Source organism: Cyclopterus lumpus, chromosome 24, assembly GCF_009769545.1.
Source record: "Cyclopterus lumpus isolate fCycLum1 chromosome 24, fCycLum1.pri, whole genome shotgun sequence".
Lineage (NCBI taxonomy): Eukaryota > Metazoa > Chordata > Actinopteri > Perciformes > Cyclopteridae > Cyclopterus > Cyclopterus lumpus.
The window spans coordinates 12,672,404-12,696,294 of record NC_046989.1 but is presented as its reverse complement, the minus strand read 5'-3'; the positions used below and the strand labels follow the sequence as shown (position 1 = coordinate 12,696,294).

Genomic DNA, 23,891 nt, shown 5'->3' with positions numbered 1-23,891 from the left:
AATGATGGCACTCAGCTTCCACCATAAGACACACATAGTTTAAGTAAGATAATTTAACATTAAATTAACTCTAGGATGCCACCCAATTTTGGGAAAAATAGGGAAACTTCCAAATTTCATATCAATCAATTAAATCTCAATCTCTTATGTTGTGTCCACCTTCAACAACATGAAAACAAACGGCAAATCAAACTACAATTAGTTAGTTGAAACCCTCATGGAATAATGCATAACGGTTTGTTTCCAGCACGTTTTAAATAATGTTTACAGGCAAGTGTACAACGTTCTGATGGTAGATTAAACACATTCTCTCTATGTTTCAAACCTTATGTTTTCATTAGTGCATGCTTTAATGTGTGTTTATTTGCGACAGGTGTGGAAGGTGATGTATTTCTTCTCATTGGCCAGAATGAGTATTTTGGCCAAGTGTTAAAAGAGAGGATGAATGGCCTCTGAGCAATCGAACAGTAGCTCCATCATCATTCAGTCAATCAGTGTTGATAGTTGGGGAAATGCAATTTTAAATACAGGGTTTAAAGAAAAAAAACTTGGTGTTATTCTATATTGTTCTTGTAGCCAACAATATGTTTGTCTGTTCCTCACGTTCCACCCTGTCTGAAGCATCAAGGCCATTGGTTGGCCCTGAATGTAATGAATGTAACACTTTACACTTAAAAATGTATCCTGAGAGGGCATGAATGTCCAAACCAATAAAATAGTGGTTATCTATCCAATAGTTGTCCAGACATTTCCCTCCAAAACAACAAATGTCAACCGTATGGTGGGATCATCAAAACAACTGGGATACCACAAGTGTCCGGACAAACTTTCATGAAAATCCATCAAACACTGGACCAAATCCCTTGCGCAATGCAGCTAGCATGGCTAAAATCAATCAATCAATCAACTTTGGCGATTACAAAACATCAGTCGGTACCATACTATTGTTTAAAAAGTCAATCAACCATGTCTGGACGGCCCTTCTGCGTGTATAGTTTGCATGTTCATCCTGTAGCTGCGTTGGTTCTGTCCAGTCGATCTGCCCTCTAAAGAAAAACATGATAAGCTTGATAACGACAACTATCAAAAAGGAGTTCCTTTCATTTCTACTGCCTTCTCCACTTTACTTTTATGAGGCTTTGAGGCGAGAATGAGCCGAGTAATAACAATGCCAGCCAGTAAACTGACAATTCCCACAACCACTGGCACCCACACGGGCAAAGAGGAAGGGCACTTGGCCACAGGGATGATTGGTGCAGGACTGTTGACTGTGGATGCTGTTGTGGTGGTTACTGGCGGACTTGGTAGGCTGTTGATCTCAGTGAAGATGAAGGGATTGTTCTATAGGAAACATACCATAGTTCAGTGCAGAAATATCAGAAATTAACTTTAAAATATATATGGGAGAATCTTTGTGAAATTGTGTCCAAATATATTGAAAAGTCAACTACAAAGATCCACAGTTTAGTTACAGGATTATAGTTGAGATGAGACAGTGTTCTATATTAAATAGATGAGCCATAAGGAAATAATGATCACAATAAATAAATACAGACAATTTTATGACAAATCATAACATTTTTGGATAATATAATACATATTTAAAATCAAGCTCAGTTAACTTCAGTAGTTTTTATTTAAAAATGCCACTTTTGCAAAGACTTTTCAATTTCAAATCATTTTCCCCATTGGATGTTTAATTTCATAATTTAAAATGTCTTGTTCAAAACTTTACGAACTCTTGAAATAAAAGAAATTGACCTTCTATAATCTCTGTTATTGAAAAAAGATGCAGAATGAAAGTTATCGTTACATTCAAGTCTGGTAACAGAAGCATATAAATTTAATCCAATCTGAAACATGGACACACAGAAACCAAACAAAGTACAACAAACTAAGAGCATATAATAGAAAGTAATGTTCCTTAATTGTTACCTCTTATATATTTCATTATATTTGAGTTGTATTTAAAAAATGTATTGCCTTATTCTACATGTTAACTGCCATGTTATAGTTTTGTCTGTATTCTACAATAGACAAACAATCTTATTTATTTTATATTCAACACATTTGTTTTCCATAAAAGTGAGACTAAACTGAACTCAAATTATTAAATAAGTAGATATTGTTGATACAATAATAACTCAGTGGTTAGCAGTGGGATTTCTCTCCAGACTTCATAATTCTCCAAACATACCTCAGAGGGACAATGAATCTTAAAGCGGTCGTATGTGAAGTTGTTGTAGGTCTGCTTTCTGCCGATGGGCTCCAACTGAAGACAGAAACAACTCGCTGAAACCATCAAAATCACTTGGAAACACGGGTCATTCGTTCTGCTGCAGTTTGCATTACTGCTCCATGCTCACCATGTTATTCCACAAGGCAACGGCCATCTCAGCATGAGCTCGCTCACTTATGTGGAAACAGTCCAGAGAGAAGAAACTTGGGTCCACCTCACCCTCCTGGTGAAAGGAGTTGATTTTTAGGATGGGCATATTTATTTATTTATTTCTGAAAGCTTGTTTGGATACATTTGCTTGTCTCTGTAACTCACTCCAATATGAGGAATGAAATAATTGTGTAAAAAGGGTTGAAGGACAACCGCAAAATCTTCTTTTCCATTATAGCGATTTCCAGAAATAAGATGTTGGATTTCAGCCTGAGGGAAAAAAAGAGAATTGCCAGAATGACTGAGAGAAGCACAGTTTGAAAATAAATGTAAATGGTTAATAGAGCTCTCTGTTTTTACCTGATACTCGCGATTTATTTGTTTTATCTCTTGAAACTCTGGGGAGTTTTCAGCTGGGTTGATAACACAGGGACAGCTGGTCCTGTGAAAAAGATATTCCAGTTCATTCTTTTTTTGGAAAGAGGAAAGAGCTGATGCCAAATCAAAGAATCAGAATAAAGACTGTTGCATGCTGAGATTCTTTAAATCCAAATTCAAAATATTGACTGATCAATTGGAAATAGATAGTTCTAGAGGTTAACAGTAGTAAGGACTGTTTATGCATCAAAGCAACTGAACCAGAGCCATTTGCAACAACTCAAATGTTTCTCATAATATTGGCTTCATGTCCGTAAGTTGAAATGACAAAACAATTCTGATTGAGAGACGTGAACATATCAAAAGGTCAACACACACATTACTGAATAATCTAACACATGACTAACTTCTGCTTTTCTAATTTGGAAAGTTTGTCTTTTAATTCTCACATCTGCTTGAGAACATCTTGATTTTCATAAGCTGCTTAATGAGTCAACTCTATCTTGACTACACCACTTCAAGGACCAATCCTTTGATGATTAAACCGGATTGTTTTTTTTGTTACCACTTGGGGGCAGCAGAAGCACAGCGATGACATGTCACCTTTAAATTGATATTGCAAACATCACGCATCCAGCAGACACAAAGCAACGTATCATTTATTTGGAGTTGAGGACAAATGTACAGCCAACATTCACTCTCTTTTAGCTCTGTTTTGGTCTCCACCAAGACCGAGATGCCCAGATGTCGAGCTGAAACAGAGTGAAAACGGGCTCAACAAACCTCTGCAAGAGTGAACAGCCTAGCGTGTTCCTCTTAACTGATTTCAATGGATCTATCTGCAAGATTGCCACAAGGTTAACTAACAGCCTCGGTACCTAAAGATACAATGAGAGAGAGAGAGAGAGAGAGAAGAAGAAAACATGACACACTTGTACTAACGAGGACACGATACGACAATGACTTATCGTGTTTAATATCTCACCTCTTTGTAAAACATGTCCAAACTGAGCATAATATTGTGGCTGTAGTTCTTGGGCGACAGATTATTCTGCAGAAGAAGAAAATGTTGTAGTGTAGCTCAAAAGCATACGAAAGAGTGCATTTATTTATGTACACTACACACATTTTACAGAACACTTACTTGGTCTACGCAATAATTGCAAAGATCATTTCCTCCAACAAATATTGTCACAAGTTTCCAGTCCTTTTCAAAATCCACCTCCTGTGTATCATGCGAATAGAAGATGAGAAGAGGCCGAAACTTTTGAAACAATCTGATATAATTATTTAATTTAAACGTACCTTATGATCTCTCATGGCCATGATGAGAGCTTGTACTTGTACTGGGATCCCTCTGTAACCCAACAATAAGTAAAAGTAAATAGGCGTTGGATAGGTGACGATGGGTCGTGCAAAAGTGTTTAACCCACGTGGAGGAAATAAAAGAGTATGGACATACGAGGTCTTAGCTCCAGGTACAGCTAAGTTGAAGGCCTTCTGTCTAGACCCTTGGCCTTTGGAGAAACCCTGTAAGGAAGGGTTGAACTTCTTCAAGATGTCTGAGAAGATAAGGATAGATAGAGGAAAAAGGATTTTGAGTACCAGCTGAGAGGTAGTGCACAGCTGGTTCCTGTCGCTCTAGCTGCTGAGGAAATGTGTTTTCTCCATCTATTCAACTGGTCCCCCGACTACAAGTGAAGCCTGTGGTTGTGGTGGCTCCTATTTAGGTATTTATGCCTAAGAAACAGCAGACATTGAGCCTCATGTAAGAAGAGAAGACTATCTTTGTATGACTTATGGGATAGATCTGGACCTGAAAGAAGATTGTTGAGAAACTAAAACCATTAAGGTAAAAAATGTGTGATACATTTCCAATACCACAAAGAATGCCCCTCTGCAACATAAGTAACATGAACTCACTTGGGAGTGTTGTGACCGTCTCCAGACTATTATCGCCTCCAATGCTGCAAGAAAAGCCAACAAACATCAGCATGGAATCATAATATGATGTTTAATGTAAACCTCATTCACGCAACACGCATGTCGAACCTCCATGATACTCCTTTATAGTCTTTATTGAGGTCAAACAGGTTCTTTGCCTTAGCGCCAGTGCCTGCCTGTGAAAAAAGAAAGTCAAATAATGGGAAAATGAAAGAAACATATTAAGCTGCAGAGGACAGTGAGACAAGTCTTACATCAAAAGCTGAACACATAAAAGGGATGATCATTAATGCTGCAAGCTTTGTGGCTGATAACAAATTGATTAGAGAGTTCATAGTTTACTTTCAATATCTGATACAGGTTGACAGGTCACACAAAGAAACATATTCTATATTATGTAAAACAACAAATCTGTCAAGTATTCATGGTTTATGCTGATTAAGGTAAAACATGTGTGATTTTCAAACATGTTTACATTACGTGTACTGTACTTATAAATTGGATATTGTGTTATGACACTAACCGTTGTAGAGTCTCCCAGTGCTGCCACCACCTTGATGTCTGCTGGTCTCAGCTTGTGAACTAGAGTTAAAGACATACAAGAGTTTCAACCTACTGACAACAAGATAAACCACAAAGATCATCCCTATACAATGTCATGTTTAGCATTTAGCCATCTCCTATTATAAGCATATCCTATTTACTGCAGCCATTTCCCACCCCCCCTCAGATAAAAAACATTATGTGTATAAATTGTAAATTAGTAGAGCAGCTGTTAAATCATCTCGATGAGACATTGGCCCGGTCCCAATCTGTGTTTGAGGGCTCTCTCGCAGACATTTTGAGCCCTTTATGAGCCTTTTCATTCAGGGTTCATAAAGAGCCCTTTGAGCAAAGTCCACAATTCTACAGAAATAAAATAAACACCCACAATTGAATGTAAGATTGTTGACGTTATTATGGTAACAACAGCAACGTGCTATCCCATTGGTATTTACACCATTTCAAGCTCTTACTGTCACACTCAATCATTTACCTGGTGACCTCAGTGAGTCACAGAGAGTTCAGGGTTTAAGGCCTTTGGGGGGACATTGGGATTGGGCCATTCACACAAAAACAGTTTGTGCTGTGGATATCAGCCCTTTGACTCTTAGTGTTACTAGTGTGCATAGCTGTCTTTAGTTTCAGCTTTCTGATGAAAGAGGACATATAATCTCATATCGACTGACTACTGATACTGCAGAGTCTGTCTCACCTGAAGTTGGCACAGTTTCAGATGGAGCAATGTCCACACAGGAGAAATCACTCCCCCAGTTCTAAAATAGAGAAAAATGCCCCCAGACCAACCAAACATTACAAACTCAAAGTTGTTAAATTTATAATCACAAAAACAGATGATGAATTTATGATTTAAGTTCTAACAATTAATCAACTAACTGTTTCAACACTATATGAGATTATGTTAAATGTTAGCTTCATTCAGGCCTTTGGTTAATACATCTATATTGTATTTGTACTAGAAGTCACTTCTCAGCCTCTCAGAAAGAGAAGACATGCTTACTGTGATAGGTCCTGGTGTTGGAGAAGGACCAGCATATATGTAATTGCTGTTGTTAAAGGTTCGGATGTATGGTGATGTCTGCAGACAAAGGAGAGGACTTGCATTACACGATGGCCTCAAAATATAGTGAAATGAAGTACATTCAGAAATAATATATACTTTTAATAATAACAGAAGCATTGGAAATGCATTTATAGCATTTTCCTCACAGGGTTTACAAAAACACATTCACCAGCATATGAAGCACTGTCTTTCTAGTTAATCACAATTTCCCACCTTGGTTGGACATTTCAGTTCAGTGTCTGCAGAAAAATCCTGTAGGGTCGTCTTATTGCCCAGAGGTTCCAGCTGGGAAAACACCAGTTAGAGTGACTGCTGAGCATCATTCAGCATTTCTTTATTTAAGATGTGCTTTTCCTTTCAATTTAAAGCAGGGAACGAATGGAATTTCCTGTATATATCACACACACACACATATATATATATATATATATATATATATATATATATATATATATATATATATATATATATATATATATCCATACCATGTTGTTCCAGAGGGAGCGAGCCATCAGCGTCTGGGCCTTCTGGCTGAGGTGGAAGCACGGCCATCCTGTGGAAAAGGTACACTAAATGTATGAACCTTAAAGATTTCTGACTTTTATTTCAAAGTGGCAAAAGGAAAAAAACTGTCGTTGGCCGGAGCCTTTATGACTTTGTCAACTTTATTCCTCAAATTCAGTTCTTTATGATAGACATAAAAGCAGACCCCCAAAAAGCGTGTATTTCCCAAAATGTCTCTAACCAGACAGCAAAAGATTTTGTACTGACGACCTTTGATTGGACTAATGACAAAATCCCAACCTACAAATTCAAATTATGGTTAGTTTGAACTGCCAACAATAATTGTATGCTAAAACTCTGCTAACCACTGTATACTATAGCAGAGGCTTCTAGTGCTAATCCTGTGGTTATGTATTGGATAAAGTGATGGGGACCAGATACCATAAAGTCTGTGCAGTCCACATATGAAAGACAGAGCTTTTGTGAAATTTACCCACACTACTCCGCTCCTCCGCGACCTTCACTGGTTACCGGTGGCCGCCCGCATCCGCTTCAAAACATTGGTACTTGCGTACCGTGCTGCGAACAGATCGGGTCCGGTCTACATCCAGGACATGGTCAAACCGTACACCCCAGCCCGTTCACTTCGCTCGGCTTCTGCCAATCTGCTTGTAGCTCCTTCACTTCGAGCTAAATCACGACTCTTTGCTGTGCTGGCTCCTCATTGGTGGAACAAGCTTCCCATTGACATCAGGACAGCAGAAAGTCTCTACATCTTCCGGCGCAAACTAAAAACACATCTTTTTCGACTATACCTTGAATAGGTAGCACTTAAATGTCCCTTACCGATAGCACTTTAGTAGCACTTAAATGGCACTTACGGATAGTACTTTGTAGTTTAACTTTATTGAAGAAATTGTACTTGCTTGATTCTTGTTGTTCTGAGTTTGGACTTACGGTTTAATGCACTTATTGTAAGTCGCTTTGGATAAAAGCGTCAGCTAAATGACATGTAATGTAATGTAATGTTACTCACCGGCAGTTTGGGGACAATGATTTCTCTGAAGAAAGGCTGGATGACCACAGTGAAGTCTGAGCGAGTGTCGTACTGGCTTGACTCCACAAGCCCATGCAGTAAACGCTTAAAGAAAGAAAGAGAAGGTCTCAATGAAGAAGACGAACTGGACAGTTTAACTTTCTTAGTATGATTTTTAGTGGGTCTTTCCTACCTGATAGCCTCTATTGATGTCCTCCACCTTTTGCAGAGCTTTAGAGCCAGGCTTTGGCAAGATAACACAAGAACACATGATACTGGCAAAGGAGGAACAACAAGTTGTTTATACCACTGTTTATGATAATTTATATCAATGAGATTTTGAAAAAGCAGATTAAAGCAATACTTACTTTACCAGCCAAGTAGGACATTTAAGTGAAGTGTCAATGTGCATTTCTCTCAGAGGGGTTATATGAAGAGGTTCTATTAAATTCACCAGAGCTCGAGGCACCTGATAGAAACAAGCTCAGTTAATGCTCATAAACCAGACCAACATATATCTATATATCAAATGTAGTGGCATGTCTTTTATCTGTACCTCTTTGTGTAGATAATCCAGGCTGTCTCGAATATTACTAATAAAATTCTCTTCAGAGTAAAGTAGCTGTAAATAAAAGGAAAACATTTTCACGTTGTGTCTTTTGGCCCCTCCGTGAAACGATTGATGAATTATCACTCCACATTAATACTTACAGAGTTGTGGCAGTGGTCACAGATGTCATTTCCACCAATGAAAAGGGAGATCACCTTCCAATCTGACTCAAAATTGATTCTCTGTACACGAAACAAGAGTGTGAAGGAATGTAAGTAGTATGTAGTGTTGTTAAACGAGACGTTTTTTTATAGTGAGGTTGGCAAATTTACAATAGGTAAAGAATAAATATCAACTTGTAAACTTACAGAATCACTCTTCATCTTTGCCACCAGGGCTCGTACCTGTGTTGGTATGCTCCTTAAAACACAAACAAAACAAAATGGCAAATATTTTCACCAGACAGTTAAAAGCACATTCTATTTGAACAAATATACGGGATCTTCATATACATTGTACTTATATGAGACTTTTTATAAAAATCAATTTTATATAGAAAAAATAATGTTGAAAAGAAGACCTTCAGCCATGATCTATATAGTCAAACAGATTTTTCTGAATTCAAGAATTAACTTTATTTATTACTTTTAATAACCTCAACTGACAATAAATGAGATGTCAAATGGACTTGTGCAGGACTGAGACCAGCGTTGATCCTCTGATAGGACTCACTTGCTCTTAGCTCCTGCTACAGCCTGGTTGAGGAACGCCTGAGGAGTGTGCTGCTTGCCCGTGCCAACAGAATAGCCCATCAGGTTGTGGTTAAAATGTTTTAAGATGTCTGTTATAGCAAAGTAAATAACAATAAAAATCCCACAACAACAAAGCCCGACTTTATGTTATTTGACACACATCTTTAAGAAGACTCACTGGGCAGCGTGGTGACAGTTGTGAGGTTTTCATCTCCACCTATACTAAAAAACATATCATATGATGTTGAAAATACGACTTAAAATGACTTTCCAACTAAAGAAATGGATGGTCATAGAACCACATGCATACCAACACTGCACAACATATAACAAAAACATTATGTTGCAATGTTGCGTGATAATTGGGGAGTCTGAAGTTACCTCCAGGATAAACCTCTGTACTGACTCATTACGTCCAGGATGTTATTGGTTGTGGATGCGATCCCGTTCCCCGCCTGACGGAAAGACCAGGACAGTGATGACATAAGACAGAAGTTCTCCATATTTTACAGTAAACCAGTATATCAGGCTCTTGTTTTACCATTGTACTAAACTCATCTTCCCATTATCTTGTAAATACTTTGAGGTCTTTGGACTGTTCTCACACTTTACTTTAACCTTTCTATCTACTTCAAAGAGTGACACGATTACTCACTGTCAGAGAGTCTCCCACAGCAGCCACCACTTTGATATCTCCAGGCCTGAGTTCATGGACTGGGAAAATAAAGTCAGAACAATAAAGGCACTAAGATTAACAGGTTAGACAACACACAACTTTCAGAGAGAGTATAATGTAATACTAGTATAATATGTGTAATTAAGATAGCATAGCAGTTGGAAATGCTGTATAGTAATAATAGATTATCAGAAGCAATATCACATAATATAAAATGACATAAAAGGTCATTTAAACAGAGATCGGCAAAAGACCAACATTATTTAAAGATAGAAGAGAAATATTCAGATGAATGAATGTCAATGTCTTTTATGTCAATGTGATGCCTTTGTTTTGTATTTGTATCATCTGTTCATGTGGCATGTACATACATATTTAAGAAGACACAATTGTATCAATCAACTTCAAAATGTGTGTCTTGCAACATGAAACGCCTATCCATGAGAAATGACACATGAATACACATGATGTATAAAATCCCCCACAAAGGTGAGAGTGACCCTGATGCCTGATGATGAATGCCTCACATGTAAGTGTCCACCATCTTACTGTACCTGAGGTGGGTGTGGAGGGTGAGGGCCTGAGGTCTTCACAGGGCATCACTGTGCCTGTAAACTGATCTCACACACAAAGCAGATCCACAGTCAGAACTAAAGCGTACACTGCTGCCACAACTTCCATCTCTCAATACCGTACTGTACTCACTGGGTGAAGGAGAGGAGCGACATCACTACGGTGATATGAAGGAGAGTTTCCTTCCGTCCTCAGGAAGGGTCGGTCCTATGGGAGGGAGGCAGATAGCGGGAGAGAGGAGGAGGGATAGAAGGAGTGTTTTCAAGTACATCTAATGGCGTATTTCAACATGCTGATATAACTGCATGCGTGTGAGATTGTGGCACAGTTACTCACCTCAGTTGGACATGGCAATGCGATGTCTTCTGTGTTATGTTGCCCACTTATGGGTTGCAGCTGAAAGACAGAAAACGTGTTGTCTTCTTGTTTACGACAATGACTCTGAATGTTTGTGTGTAGTGGTGGAATGTAAGAACATATATTCAAGTACTGTACTTATATACGTTACTTGAGTATTCCAATTTTATAAAACTTTATACTTCTACTAAATATTATACTTTTTACTGCACTAAATTTGTCTGACAGCAAATCTGCATCCCATTGCTGCCCAGTGAAAACCATGTATTTCCTAAACTGGTGATTATGAGTTACTTTTTCATGATTTAGTCTGCCTTTATGGGTTGAGAACGTTCTCCTACTTCTCTGTGATACTACAAATATATAGTGATCTTATAGAATATAATGCATTGCTGTCGATTAAACTACCTAACAGTATATAAAGTAGTTGAAATTTGCCCATCCATAAATATCTGCATCAGTAAAATGTAACATGCATATTAATGCAGCAGTAATATTATTTAAAGAAAAATCACATTTAATACTTGAACACTGACAGGGAACATTTTTCTGCAAATGAGTACATTTGCGTGCGATACTTTGATTAAAAGTTGTTGTACTAACATATTTTTTACTTTAAAAGTAAAAGTTCAATTTCCATTATCAGTAGATCTGAACACTTCTTCTACCGTTGTGTTTGTGTGTCTGTATGAGAAAGAAAGAGAGCATGGGAGGTGGAATAGATTGCATGAGACCTCACCAGGTTTGTCCACATCTGCACCATCAGTGTATCAGCTTGTTGTGCTGCTTGTTGCTCAGAGAGAGGCTTCCCACTCTGTTGAAAACAAGAAAATCAGCAACATTGTACTGTTCATTAGATACAGAAAGTACATTTTCAGTAAGATAAGACTCTGTATCCGATTGTCACAAACGGCATCCGTGATTCTAAAATTATTTTCCTTTTACAAACATGCAGAGCACCAGCACACTAGCTATAGAGGTGGTCACTTTCTAAAGTTAGTGGCTTTGGTTTCATTTGAGTTTAGATCAGTCAGCATGGTAGTTGTGGCTTGGCTGTGATCCTGCATTGGTTGGAAGTTAACTGGGTCATATATTATTTTTGCAATGCAGATGCAATTTTCTAAATGGTGTCATTTTTGTGGGGGGTGCTGCGGGAGTATGGGGTGCCGGACCCGTTGGCACGGGCCATCCGGTCTCTGTACGCCTGCAGTAGGAGCTGTGTTCGTCTCCTCGGTAGTAAGTCAGACACGTTCCCGGTGGGTGTTGGCCTCCGCCAGGGCTGCCCTTTATCACCGGTCCTGTTCGTGACCTTCATGGACAGGATATCTAGGCGCAGCCAGGGGGCGGAGAGGATCTGGTTCGGGAGTCTCGGGATCGCCTCTCTGCTGTTTGCGGATGATGTGGTCCTGTTTGCCTCCTCGGACCGTGACCTCCAGCATTCACTGGGGCGTTTTGCAGCCGAGTGCGAAGCCGCAGGGATGAGAGTTAGCACCTCCAAATCTGAGGCCATGGTGCTCTGCCGGAAACCGGCGGATTGCTCCCTCCAGGTGGGGGCAAACTGCCTACCCCAAGCGAAGGAGTTCAAGTATCTCGGGGTCTTGTTCACGAGTGAGGGTAAGGTGGAGCGGGAGATCGATAGGCGGATCGGTGCGGCTGCAGCAGTAAAACAGGCGCTGTACCGGTCCGTCTTAGTGAAGAGGGAGCTGAGCCGGAAAAAAGCTCTCCATTTACTGGTCGGTCTACGTTCCAACCCTCACCTATGGTCACGAACTCTGGGTCGTGACCGAAAGAACGAGATCTCGGATACAAGCGGCCGAAATGAGCTTCCTCCGTAGGGTGGCCGGGCTCAGCCTTAGAGATAGGGTAAGGAGCTCGGACATCAGGGGGGAGCTTGGAGTCGAGTCGCTGCTCCTTCGTGTCGAAAGGAGTCAGCTGAGGTGGTTCGGGCATCTAGTCAGGATGCCTCCTGGACGCCTCCCATTAGAGGTTTTCCGGGCACGTCCAACTGGTAGGAGGCCCCGGGGAAGACCGAGGACACGCTGGAGGGATTATATCTCCCGGCTGGCCTTGGAACGCCTCGGGATCCCCCAGAATGAGCTGGAAAGTGCTGCGGGTGAGAGGGAAGCCTGGGTCGGCCTGCTGAACCTGCTGCCACCGTGACCCGACCCCGGATAAGCGGGTGATAATGGATGGATGGATGGATGGTGTCATTTTGTATCTATTTACTGACGTTTTTGAAACCCACTCATCTGCTTCTAAACAATAATTGATTGCAACAGTGTTGTGTTGCTTCCCTTTACCCTATTTGTTCTATGGTTAAAACTCCACTCCAGTACAGATTAACAAGGGATGCAAAATGGTGCAAGTGAACTCACAGAAGAAGGGCCTGTGATGAAAGGTGCGCTCTGCACAACGACGGTGAAGTCCTCTCTGTCGCCGTACCAACGCCTCTTCATTGTGAGCTCATCCAAAGACTCCTGCTCAGTGAAAAGGAGTTGAGAAAGAACATTTCACAGCAGTGAAAAAAGTTAAGGACTGAATGAAGCTATCAGAAATTCTGATGTGAATAATCTACAAACCTGCAGAGCATGACTCAGTATAGCCCTCTGAAGTCTGGCTTCTCCTTCATTGTTTGACTCCATGCATCGACACATCCTGTCACTATAACAGATTTGCTCGTTAAAGCTTACTATGTATATTACTGTTCATATAATAATGACATTTTATAGTGTTTGAATAAGTCTCCAGACAAAACACTCATTTCATTAAGCCAGAAATTAGTCATTTTACAAATGAACTCACTTGTTGTGTAAATTGTCATGCTCTCCATCCCACAAGGCAACACTGACGATGGCTCGCTTCAGCTGCATGAAATAAAATGTAAATTGTGTAAATATAAGCAATGCAGTTATAGCTACTGAATGAAAAATACTGTATACAATCTGAAATGTACCTGAGAGTGCAGCAGCTGCAGAGCGTCATCCACCTCTTCAACCACGGCTTTGATAACAGACTGAAACTTCACACAAACACAACAGTTTGCAACTTCAGTAACCTTTAAATCAATTTGTCACGCATTGATTATTTCCCTAGCTTGTTTTAGCTTTCAAGGTCCTTTTAGAAGCTGTTGGTGGTTCTGTCAATCAAACTAAAACCTGCAATAAAATATATATGTAATGTTTTATAGGTATTATTGTGCAGGTGAGCTACACATGCTACCTGCAGAGTATGATGCTGAGGAAAAATGTGAAAGAGAATTTATCGAAGGACTTAGAAAAAGACAATTGCGGTGCTAAGAGTAGACACTTGCACTTGTAGATGCCATCTGTTATATTTTAGCCTTTCAATAGGCCTTTATCAAGAACTTTTTGTTGACACGTCACATTAAGAAAGGGGTTTAAATAATAACATTAATGCTGGTTGAAACTCATTTGCCTAGGTTTCAGGGTCCTGATGTTAAAAGTAAGGCTTAAAATTATTTGTTTTCTATTTGTAGCTTTCTGTGATATGTGATAAACATCAAGTTAAGTTATCTATGTTATCAGTTGGACTCTGTAACTTCAGTGTTTGAGGCACACACAGTTTAAAGAAAATATATCTATTTTTACCTGATGCTGCTCACAGGCACAGCGCTGACCTACTTGAGCAAAGAGAAGGACCAGCTTCCAATCTCTATCCAAATCAATGACCTGTAGGGGTTAGAAAAAACATTTTCCTTTTTGATTATCTAATCGTTATTGTATCCCTTAAAATGGTAGTACAGATACTGAAGCACCTACCTGACTGTTTTGGAAGGAGAGGGTCACTTCCTTTGCCTGCTCCACCAGCGTGCTACAACAAGGAGGAAACCACACATCATTGGATGCAGCCAGACATTGGTCCGGTATTTCTCATGATGTGTGTCTGTACCTGTGTTGAACAAACTGAGGGGCATACAAGTTTGTTTCATCTGAAAGAAGACTGATGAGTGCAGGATTGAACAGTGTCATCAGCTCTGATGGAGAGACATCAACACAAGTTTAACCCCAACTCCCAGAGCTTCTTTTCCCACTTGGCTTGTAGGTGAAACCACAGCAGAGCTCAAACTATTTCTACATTATCAAAGTCAAATGACAGAAAAATGTATCTGCAACAATAACGATAATTTATCAATCATTTCAAAGAGCCACAGTATAGGGTTTGTTGGCATTTAGGGGTGAGGTTGCAGATTGCAACCAACTGAAACCAGCGCAAACATGTGGTTTGTCCTTTCTGGGCTACTGTAGAAACATGCTGTCTGGCTGCATGAAGAGGACCAGCTGTGTATAGGGTATTTAATTTGAGTGATTATACACTGAAGAAAACATACTTATTAATACTATGTTGCATTTATGATAATACATAAATGCTGTACAGCTTACCTTTAAATCATTTATAGTTAAAAGGGCAAACATTTACTGGTTCTAACTTTTAACAAATAAATGTCGGTTTGATTGCTAGATAGCAAAAACTATTTTCTTTTACCATTTTATGATATTTCAAGGATCAAACGATTAATGTCTGAATCTAGAAGATGATTGATTAAAATAGACAGATATGAAAATAATACTTTTCAAGCTTTCAAACATTAGCTACATCCAAACATGTGTACACCTTTAGATATATAACAATTGATGACAAGCCACCACATATTTAGTCTAAAAACTAAACACTAATTTGACAATAAAATGAATATATTGATTCTAAAATAAAAAAAATTACTGAAAACTCCAGGAACAACATTTTAATCAGAAGAAATACAATGTTAAATCATACTTCGATCAACGACTGGGAATTTCCGGCTTTGTGTCAGACTGTATTTTATCTCAAGTATCAAGTACCAAACATTTTATTTCATGAATGACTTTCAAAAAATATATTACAGACCACAGGCCTGGTGGTGTGTGGCAAGTGTATCAGGGTTCTTTATTATAGATGATAATGATCAGTGGAGATATCAATGTAGTAAAGATGCACAGTATTGTAATAAAAGCTCATATCAACCTCTTCAGGCGAATTACACAGATAACAATGAGGAAATACTTTATATTATATCACCAGCCGAGTTATTGAAGCTTTCCAATCAAGCTTGTTCAATTGCAACGTAAAGAATGCGAGTGAATTAATTAACTTTTTAAAGAATAAGGACTATATAAGAATAAGAAACTATCCAAGAAATATTTGGCTTAAAGTCCTGTGAACTAAACAAACATCCAAATAAAACGTTGAATCTTACCTCTGAGTCTTGATAGCACCGTAGTCAGCTCAGTGCTGCAAGAAAAGAAAAGACCACAAGCTAATTATGTGTCTACATTGTTGAATAAACCTTCAGTTGCAAATATCACTCCATAGATGAAACTGACTGGTGACCTGTGCTCACCTGTGCATGGGAAGTCCAATGGAGGAAAGCACAGCCACATTTGAGGGCTTAACACTGTTAACTTGAGTGAAATACATTATTTTAAATTGAATCACAGCTCTGAGGCACATGGGAAATTGCTATGTTGTAAATAAGAAATGAAAAGCTTAAAACAAATCTATTAATATATGTAATTTTTCCTACGGAATTGCAGTGCAATGGAAGTATGACGTGTACAGTAGTATATCTAGTGTAGCATCCCTTCTTTTACTGAAGTAAATCTTCTGAATAGTAAAAATCACAAACAGATTATCAGCCCTTTTTATACCCACTACAAACAAATGGAAACGCTCAATTAAAGTAGAAGTAATTACAATTTGTACTATAATTAATATATTCAAGTTTCATTTGATCACTGATGTATTTACTGCAATATAATACCCACTGGACCATTGAAGTATTTGCTGGTATAGAATAGTCATTGATATACTAAAATACTTATATTATGTATTCCATTGAAAATACACCCTCAAAATGAATTGGTTATTGGTTGGTTAAATTAAGCTGTACATCCGGAAATCAAGTGAACTCGTAGCCATTAATATTAGCCAGGCTATAATAATCTGACTTACCATTTGAAGGGGGCAGGTCAGAGGGAAACATTTGAGTGCAAGGCAGTCCAGTTACTAAATGAGAACGAGTACACCATTATAAACATTATATATATATATATATATATATATATATATATATATATATATATATATAATATAGTAGATTAAATATAACTTTTAACAGCATGCAGAGTATTTAAATGTGACTGCTGAGCAAGATACATGTACTAATATTCTGAATAAATATTCTTCTCATCATTCTTCCAACTTGAACGTTGCATGTCAAACACATTTAAACGTGTCTCCATGAGCTGAGCTCAAAAGTGCTCAAACCCACTCCTCTTTAGAGATGCACAGATATATTACACTAATACAAGCTACATTACTGGATCAAATATTACTTTGTTCACTCATGACTTCTAACACCATTTTGTCATCATTTCAAAAGAAGTACTGAACTACAGAACCATCAAATCCAGTCAACCTCTCAAATTATCTTTAATATGTTTACTACATGAATTATAATGTTTACAACAGTGATGATGAGTTTCTCCGGTCAGATTTTTTAAACAGCAGCAGACTGTCATGAGCACTAAATTAAACAAACAGTAGAAACCTTTAGTCCACGTGAGCCCCAGGACTGTGAGCAGAACCAGCTGTGGAAGCATCATCTCTCTGCTTTTCTCAGATTTTGTCCTCGTGGATCTTTCCTGCTGCTTTTCCTTCTTCTCCGCTCTCTCTGGGTGCTGGCCAGCCGTCTTTCTATGTGATTAGTATTAGTATCTATGTGGTTATACCTGGAAAGCACCATAAATATGCACAAAGGGGAGGGACTTCCTTGTCCAAAGAACACGGTCATAAGGTTTTACTGTGAAACAATGTTACTGATAGTGAAACTTTTATTGTAATAATGAGAGAGAGTGAACTTCACGGTGTTAATGACATTTTATGTCTAGACTATCTGAGGGTTTTTGCTAAATCTATTAATATGCTTTACAACATAATAACCTTACTGAAACACGACTCGTAGTTCTCATAACATGTTACCACATGACATTGCCGTTGGTAAGCTAAAGTAAATCCTCAGCCACATTGTAATACTACTGGTAATAATGTATAATCAAGACAGTTAGAGTTGCAAAATGTTTACTTTAAACTTTAAGGCTCAAGTATTTATCTACTAAAACTACAGAAAGCATTACCGGCTCTGCTGGTGGACGGAGAAGAGACTGAGGTCTCTTTCTATTGGTTAACCAATCAAAATAAAACACGCTGCTCTGTAGTTAAAATCAAATGTGCACATCTGCATCCACACAGCATGACTTCATGTGTATAACAAGTTTTTACTGACACGTTTTATAATAAGTCTAAGCTTTGTTTGGTCTTCAGTGGTAAACCTCACTGTGGTGAAGACATACAGTTCTCTTTCAAACGTAATCCACATTTTCAATCAGATTACTTCTGCTGATATTGTCTCGACACACATTGCTCACATCTGTACAGTAAATATGTAGGTGGAGCCAGCAGCCTGTCAGCTTAGCATAAAGAACAAGGGAAACAACTAGCTTGGCTTTGTCCAACGGTGACAAAATCCTCCACTACCAGCATATCCTTTGGATAAACTCCGATCAAAAACTGTTGTTTTATCAGAATGAGAATCAGAAGCGGTTTTATTAAGTTAGACAAGGCAGTTGGCGAGGTGATTGGTGCATTACAATAAACAAATAAATAAATAATAAATAGAAAATATGAACAGCAGATTGCAGCCAATGACCCTCTCAGCAGAGCGGATGATGCGCTGCAGTCTGATGATGGCGGTGTGGAAGTGCACCATCAAGGTTGAACTTCTTCAGCCGTCTCAGGAAGAACATCCTCTGCTGAGCCTTCTTGGTGATGGAGCTTGGGGGGGTGGAGCTCGGGTAGCTGAAGGACCCCACAGGGGCGACGGGGGAGTCCCACAGGGTGATGGGGGCAGGTGGGGCTGCGTTCTTGTGGAAATCCACGACCATCTCCACTGTTTTTAGAGCGTTGAGCTCCAAGTTGTTTTGTCTGCACCAGGTCACCAGATGGTCGATCCCCCACCTGCAGGCGGACTCATCCCCACCACAACAAAACCAATGTGGTTGTGTGTACTTTTCCTTATTAAACACCTAATACAAGAGTCCTTGGAATGTTGACTTCTCCACTACAGCAAAATAAGGTCAGGAATTATTGTCCTTTGTAGGCTGACTAACAACAGATTAATGTTGTGATAGGGCAAAACACCGCGGTGCAAGGGGAAAAGAGTATGCTGGTTATTAGCAGAAACAGTTGTAACTATCTCTTTTTTTAGAAGATTTTATCAATTCTGTGGCAGAAAACAACACATTTCGCCCCAAACAAGCTCCTTCATGTCAAAATGAGTTACATACCTGTAAATTTGGAATAAATGGACTAGAATGTCGAGATTATTAAAGAAACCGTGTTGACGGGACCAGTGACAGGATTATAAAACAAAAATGTAGTTTAACTTTAGTTTATGATTACAGTATATTTCAGAATTGGGTGCGAAGGGGGGTTCAATAACACATTTGTATCTCCATCCACTTATTCGACCTAAAACAAATATTTGTATTTGAACCACACTCTGCATGAAGATGATGCACTTACTTAATATCTTTATCTTTTTTACAGTTTCAGTTTCATAAAGTTTGACTCTCTCTTATCTCTTGTCTGATTAGAGAGGTGTCGTGAAGGAAGGGCAACAAGTTAAGAAAACAACGTTTTTGAATCATGAAGTACAGACATTAATACGGCCTCTCGTCCTGCCAGCATTAGTACTGCATTAAATGCTTTGCACAGCTCAACAGTCACATACTATAAAGGTTTACAAGCTGAATTTCAGTTTGTACTGAAACATGTGTTAGGATTTCTTCATTGTGCCCTTGTTGCTCCATCACATCTCTGCTGCGGAACTATGAACGCAATCTTTAACCGAATAGTCGACTCCAATCATGATTACTGTAATACAGATAAGAGGTTGCACTGTCTTTAAACTCTTTTATCTTCCCTCAAGGTCATTAACTCTGCATGAACCGCCTGCTTAAGCATTTTTATCTCCCCGATCTACACTAATCTTTGAACAGGCTTAACAGGGCTGAACATATACCGTTACCATATAACATATACCATCATGCTCCACTCCCATCCTGTTCTAACAATCCAAAACTGATCGGCCAAATTGGACCTGGGTGTAAATGATATCCTTCTTCTGCAACAGACAAGATCATATTAAAAAGCACAAACAAGGCTGGTTGTTGAACGTTAGCTCTGTAGCTGGGGAAAAACAGATGACTGTTCTGGATTTAAGTGAAAAATAAAAGTAAAAATATTTTACGTATGCCATGAATGTATGCCATGTATCATTAGTTAAATCACTGTATCCTGATTTTCTTTATCTAAATTGTAAAGTTAATCTGTTACTTGATTGCAGGATTTTTTTTGTAGCACACCGGCACTGGTGCGGCCTGTGGTAACCTTGATCAATGCTAAATTGGTTGTCAGTATTTTATAACTATGTGCACTTTCCCCTGCTTACCGTCTCTTTTTCCCAACAGCCTGATAACTCTGGAGTAACCATGACTGCAATGTATTAGATTTTATGACACAATAAATGAACACAAACTAATATTGAACACCTAATTGACTGATCTTAAAGGATAAGGCAGACTTTGTTTTATATTTTCCTATCAACATATCTTCAATGTGCTAGTCCGTCTCTTAATAAATCCTGTTTTAGACACACTTAGCAGACAACTTTAATAGTTTGGGACAACCATGAAGCACAGTGGAATAAGCTTTATTAGTCTTAAGCTACAGAGACGACACTTGTTCTAAATATCAATTCATTCTTGGGTTTTCGTCTTTTCAATATAATATCGCCAAACTTTCAACATGCTTTAATGTTTGTGATTATGACACACTGAAGTAGAGACACACTGAAGTAGAAACTCTTCCAAGATCTAAAATCATTGTATTATGTTATTTGGCTCCATAGCTCTATGTCAACAGGGAAATTCAACACAATTCAATTGAATTACCAATCCACTATTTAATGTTTAACAAAAAAAGTTGCACAAATACTGCAACATCTAATGCTATGGGTCAACCAGTCCTGGATGTTTGTACAGGTGTTTTCTGCCGCTCCCTTGTGGTCATTAAATGGAGCTACATTGAGTTACCAGAGAAACACTGAAATACTCTGCTTTCAAAATAAAAGCATACACTTTTTAAATTGGAAAAGAAAGATGATTACACGTATGACGTTGTGGACTCTAGTCTTCAGTATAAAGGATATATAAGATAATAATGACAATTGTGACCATTATTATTCAATTTCTACAGTTTAAAATGGCTTCGACTCAAAACATGTTTCTAGGGGGCATTTACTTCCAAAGTCCTGGGCGGAAAACGTCGTTCTCACTGATGTGATTAACGCCATAAGCACGGCGAGCTGCGTCAGCTCTCTGATTCGGGATTGACAACAATAACAGAGGAGACGGACACCGGTTTAGGATGAAGACATAGCGGCGATTAGCTGTGAGTTAGAGACACCTCGACGACAACAATCTCCGTTTCTCGGCAACTGCTTTCCCGCTAGCTGCCGTTGCGAGGTGAGACGGTTGTCTTCGACCATCCGTGAACCTTAAGGCCCATTCACGTTATCTGGAGGCCTGGGGCCTTTTTTCTCTGACTGACCGTGGTGACTATTTAATTAACAGCATTTGCTCGTTTGTGATAGGACCTGAATGCACAGAGGAATGTTTGTCTTTGTTCCGTTCTTGTTGACACACCAGGCCACATGTTGCCTTCAAGGGAACCCAATAACCCCCAACTAGTACCATTTCTATTCCACAACATTAATTAATCAAGTAAAAACAAAGTTAATGGTCAGTTTGTGTTGCAAAGATAAGTTAGTTATAATGTGTATGTATGTATGTATATATATATATATCTCGTACATGCATTCATCAACAGAGCATGAAAACCAATTGAGATTTTGTTCATGAAAAAAAATGATCAGACTGGAAAATCCAGCTGATAAGATACCTCAAAAATGTACTTTATCACGAGGAAAAACTGGTAATTGATTTGCAACGATGCCAAAAAAATTGCATCATTCAAGAGATATTACTGTAAGACAGTGTTAACAATGTAGCAAAATAACTGATTTCTAAAGTATACATCTTTATATTGCAATGTCGCTCTTGTTATTACTTGGGTGGGTGGTTAATTTTTTTTTCATCCAAAGATTAAAAAAAACAAACACAAAATGGGGCGGATCTTCTTGGATCACATTGGTGGGACTCGCCTCTTCGCTTGTGCAAACTGTGACACCATTCTGACCAACCGAGCTGAACTCATCTCCACGCGCTTCACTGGGGCCACCGGAAGAGCTTTCCTGTTCAACAAGGTACCTGCACATCACATCCTTCACTTGGATAGTGGCTATCCGTAGTGTTACACTTCTTAGTTTAATGAGGAAAATACATAGCATAATATTTAATGAGGAAAATACATAGCATAATATTTATTTTAGGATGATAACGGACCACCCAGAGTCAGATATTCAGTTCCACTGTAGGTTAACTTGTGTTAGGACGGTAATGTAAGTTAATAGCTCAGATCATATTAACAAATTGGGTTATCCATACAATTATAAATTTATCATTAACAGAGTGTAACATAGTATGATTGTGGACATTATTGGAGTGGATACATTTAGTCCAATAATCAATTTAGGAAATATTCCAAGCAAAATGCCAAACGTGATGGTTCCAGCTTTTCAAATGTAAGGATTTGAAACATTTTACTGTTTCATAATTCTAAATTGAATATATTGGTTTAGGTGTTGGTCAGCCACACTGTAGCAATTGTCTGTCCCAGCAACTGATATCTGGCTGCTGCCTTCCAGGTTGTGAATCTGCAGCACAGCGAGGTGCAAGACAGAGTCATGCTGACAGGAAGACACATGGTGAGGGACGTCAGCTGCAAGAACTGCAACAGCAAGCTGGGCTGGGTGTATGAGTTTGCCACCGAGGAAAGCCAGCGCTACAAGGAGGGACGGGTCATTCTGGAGAGGACGCTGGTGAGGGAGAGCGAAGGCTTCGAGCACAATCTCTCCGACGACTCCTGAGTTCACTCTTGTTGCAGTTACAACGCTCAATACGGGCACGTTCCAGCTTTTCCCTCCGGCAGCAGTGCATGGATTTGATGGACACTGTACCATTTGGGAGCTAGACCAAAACAATATCCCAGGGTCTTTTGTAGGCAGTTTAAATGCAAAAGTGGTCTTTATTTTTCCACTTTTAACATCTAAGAATGTCTTCTATGATGGGTAATGCCATTCCTTCTCTAGCATTTAAAATCGCCTGCAGTTTAAATGTGTTCAATGTTGTGGAGTTTTGGCTGCTGTCAGAGGGAGAGGACTTGCTCATGCTGCCCTGCAAGGTCAGAGAGATTGTGATGTTGAACATGAACTATGTTCTTCACAGAAGATTTTGTCACAAAGCAGTATGCTGCAATATATTTCTTTACCGACGTGTGTTCAATTTGACGGTCAGAAATTCTTTATTTTATATGAATATTAAGTAACTTTTCTTTATTGGCTGTATTTCCTAAAAATAATCCATGGCGATCATATTGTTGTTTTCCATTGTAGAGGTCAGATATCCCAACTATATTTTATGTTATGATAAAGTCAAACCAGTTTTTTTACAGTGGTGGAACATTGCATTTCAATACACTCTTACTGCAAGCCTGATTTCAGTGATTTCTTGCATAGAATTAAAATCTCTAGTAGCAATTGGCATATTACTTAAATAAAACTGTTTTTTCATTGTCAAAAATAAATACATTAACAAATGTATTCATTAATTCTGTGTTTTCTTGCATGTCTGTCAATATTCTGACGTGAATAGTGTGTCCTCCCTGAACAAAACAAAACAGTACAGTTGGGGGAATTAGTTATGTATCATTTAATTTTTCTTTGCACGTTTTGACATTTGTTGGTACTACTCCGCCAGTAGTACCAACAAACGGAGTAATTTAAAGAGCATAAAGTCAGCGCTACAGCGTG

General features: G+C 38.8%; 2 protein-coding genes across 3 annotated transcripts; one reads left to right on the top strand and one right to left on the bottom strand.

Annotated features, from left to right (window-relative positions):
• Positions 1 to 1,004: 1,004 nt before the first annotated feature.
• LOC117727743 (phospholipase B1, membrane-associated-like) lies at positions 1,005 to 18,783 on the bottom strand. The gene is made up of 39 exons (XM_034528173.1): positions 18,653 to 18,783; positions 14,563 to 14,614; positions 14,392 to 14,472; positions 13,737 to 13,802; positions 13,586 to 13,647; positions 13,363 to 13,444; positions 13,159 to 13,260; positions 11,523 to 11,597; positions 10,763 to 10,822; positions 10,559 to 10,633; positions 10,408 to 10,468; positions 9,833 to 9,891; positions 9,559 to 9,632; positions 9,356 to 9,399; positions 9,158 to 9,266; positions 8,794 to 8,845; positions 8,587 to 8,667; positions 8,432 to 8,497; positions 8,244 to 8,344; positions 8,069 to 8,150; positions 7,872 to 7,980; positions 6,821 to 6,888; positions 6,549 to 6,620; positions 6,273 to 6,350; positions 5,967 to 6,027; positions 5,235 to 5,293; positions 4,820 to 4,887; positions 4,691 to 4,734; positions 4,230 to 4,329; positions 4,073 to 4,124; positions 3,912 to 3,992; positions 3,753 to 3,818; positions 3,551 to 3,645; positions 2,750 to 2,831; positions 2,555 to 2,659; positions 2,367 to 2,462; positions 2,198 to 2,272; positions 1,189 to 1,341; positions 1,005 to 1,046 (listed from the first exon to the last, which is right to left on the bottom strand). Exons 1-39 carry the CDS (start codon positions 18,781 to 18,783, stop codon positions 1,005 to 1,007), a joined length of 3,021 nt encoding a protein of 1,006 aa, XP_034384064.1.
• Positions 18,784 to 21,228: 2,445 nt separating this feature from the next.
• Positions 21,229 to 23,689, top strand: LOC117727880 (protein yippee-like 5). 2 transcript variants are annotated; one of them, XM_034528413.1, is made up of 3 exons: positions 21,229 to 21,426; positions 22,065 to 22,226; positions 22,728 to 23,689. In XM_034528413.1, the coding sequence occupies exons 2-3, from the start codon at positions 22,086 to 22,088 to the stop codon at positions 22,947 to 22,949; spliced, it is 363 nt and encodes a 120-aa protein (XP_034384304.1). In that variant the 5' UTR covers positions 21,229 to 21,426; positions 22,065 to 22,085; the 3' UTR covers positions 22,950 to 23,689. The 2 variants fall into 2 exon arrangements, with proteins under 2 accessions (XP_034384304.1, XP_034384306.1); XM_034528415.1 differs by having other exon boundaries at positions 21,246 to 21,352.
• Positions 23,690 to 23,891: the final 202 nt, after the last annotated feature.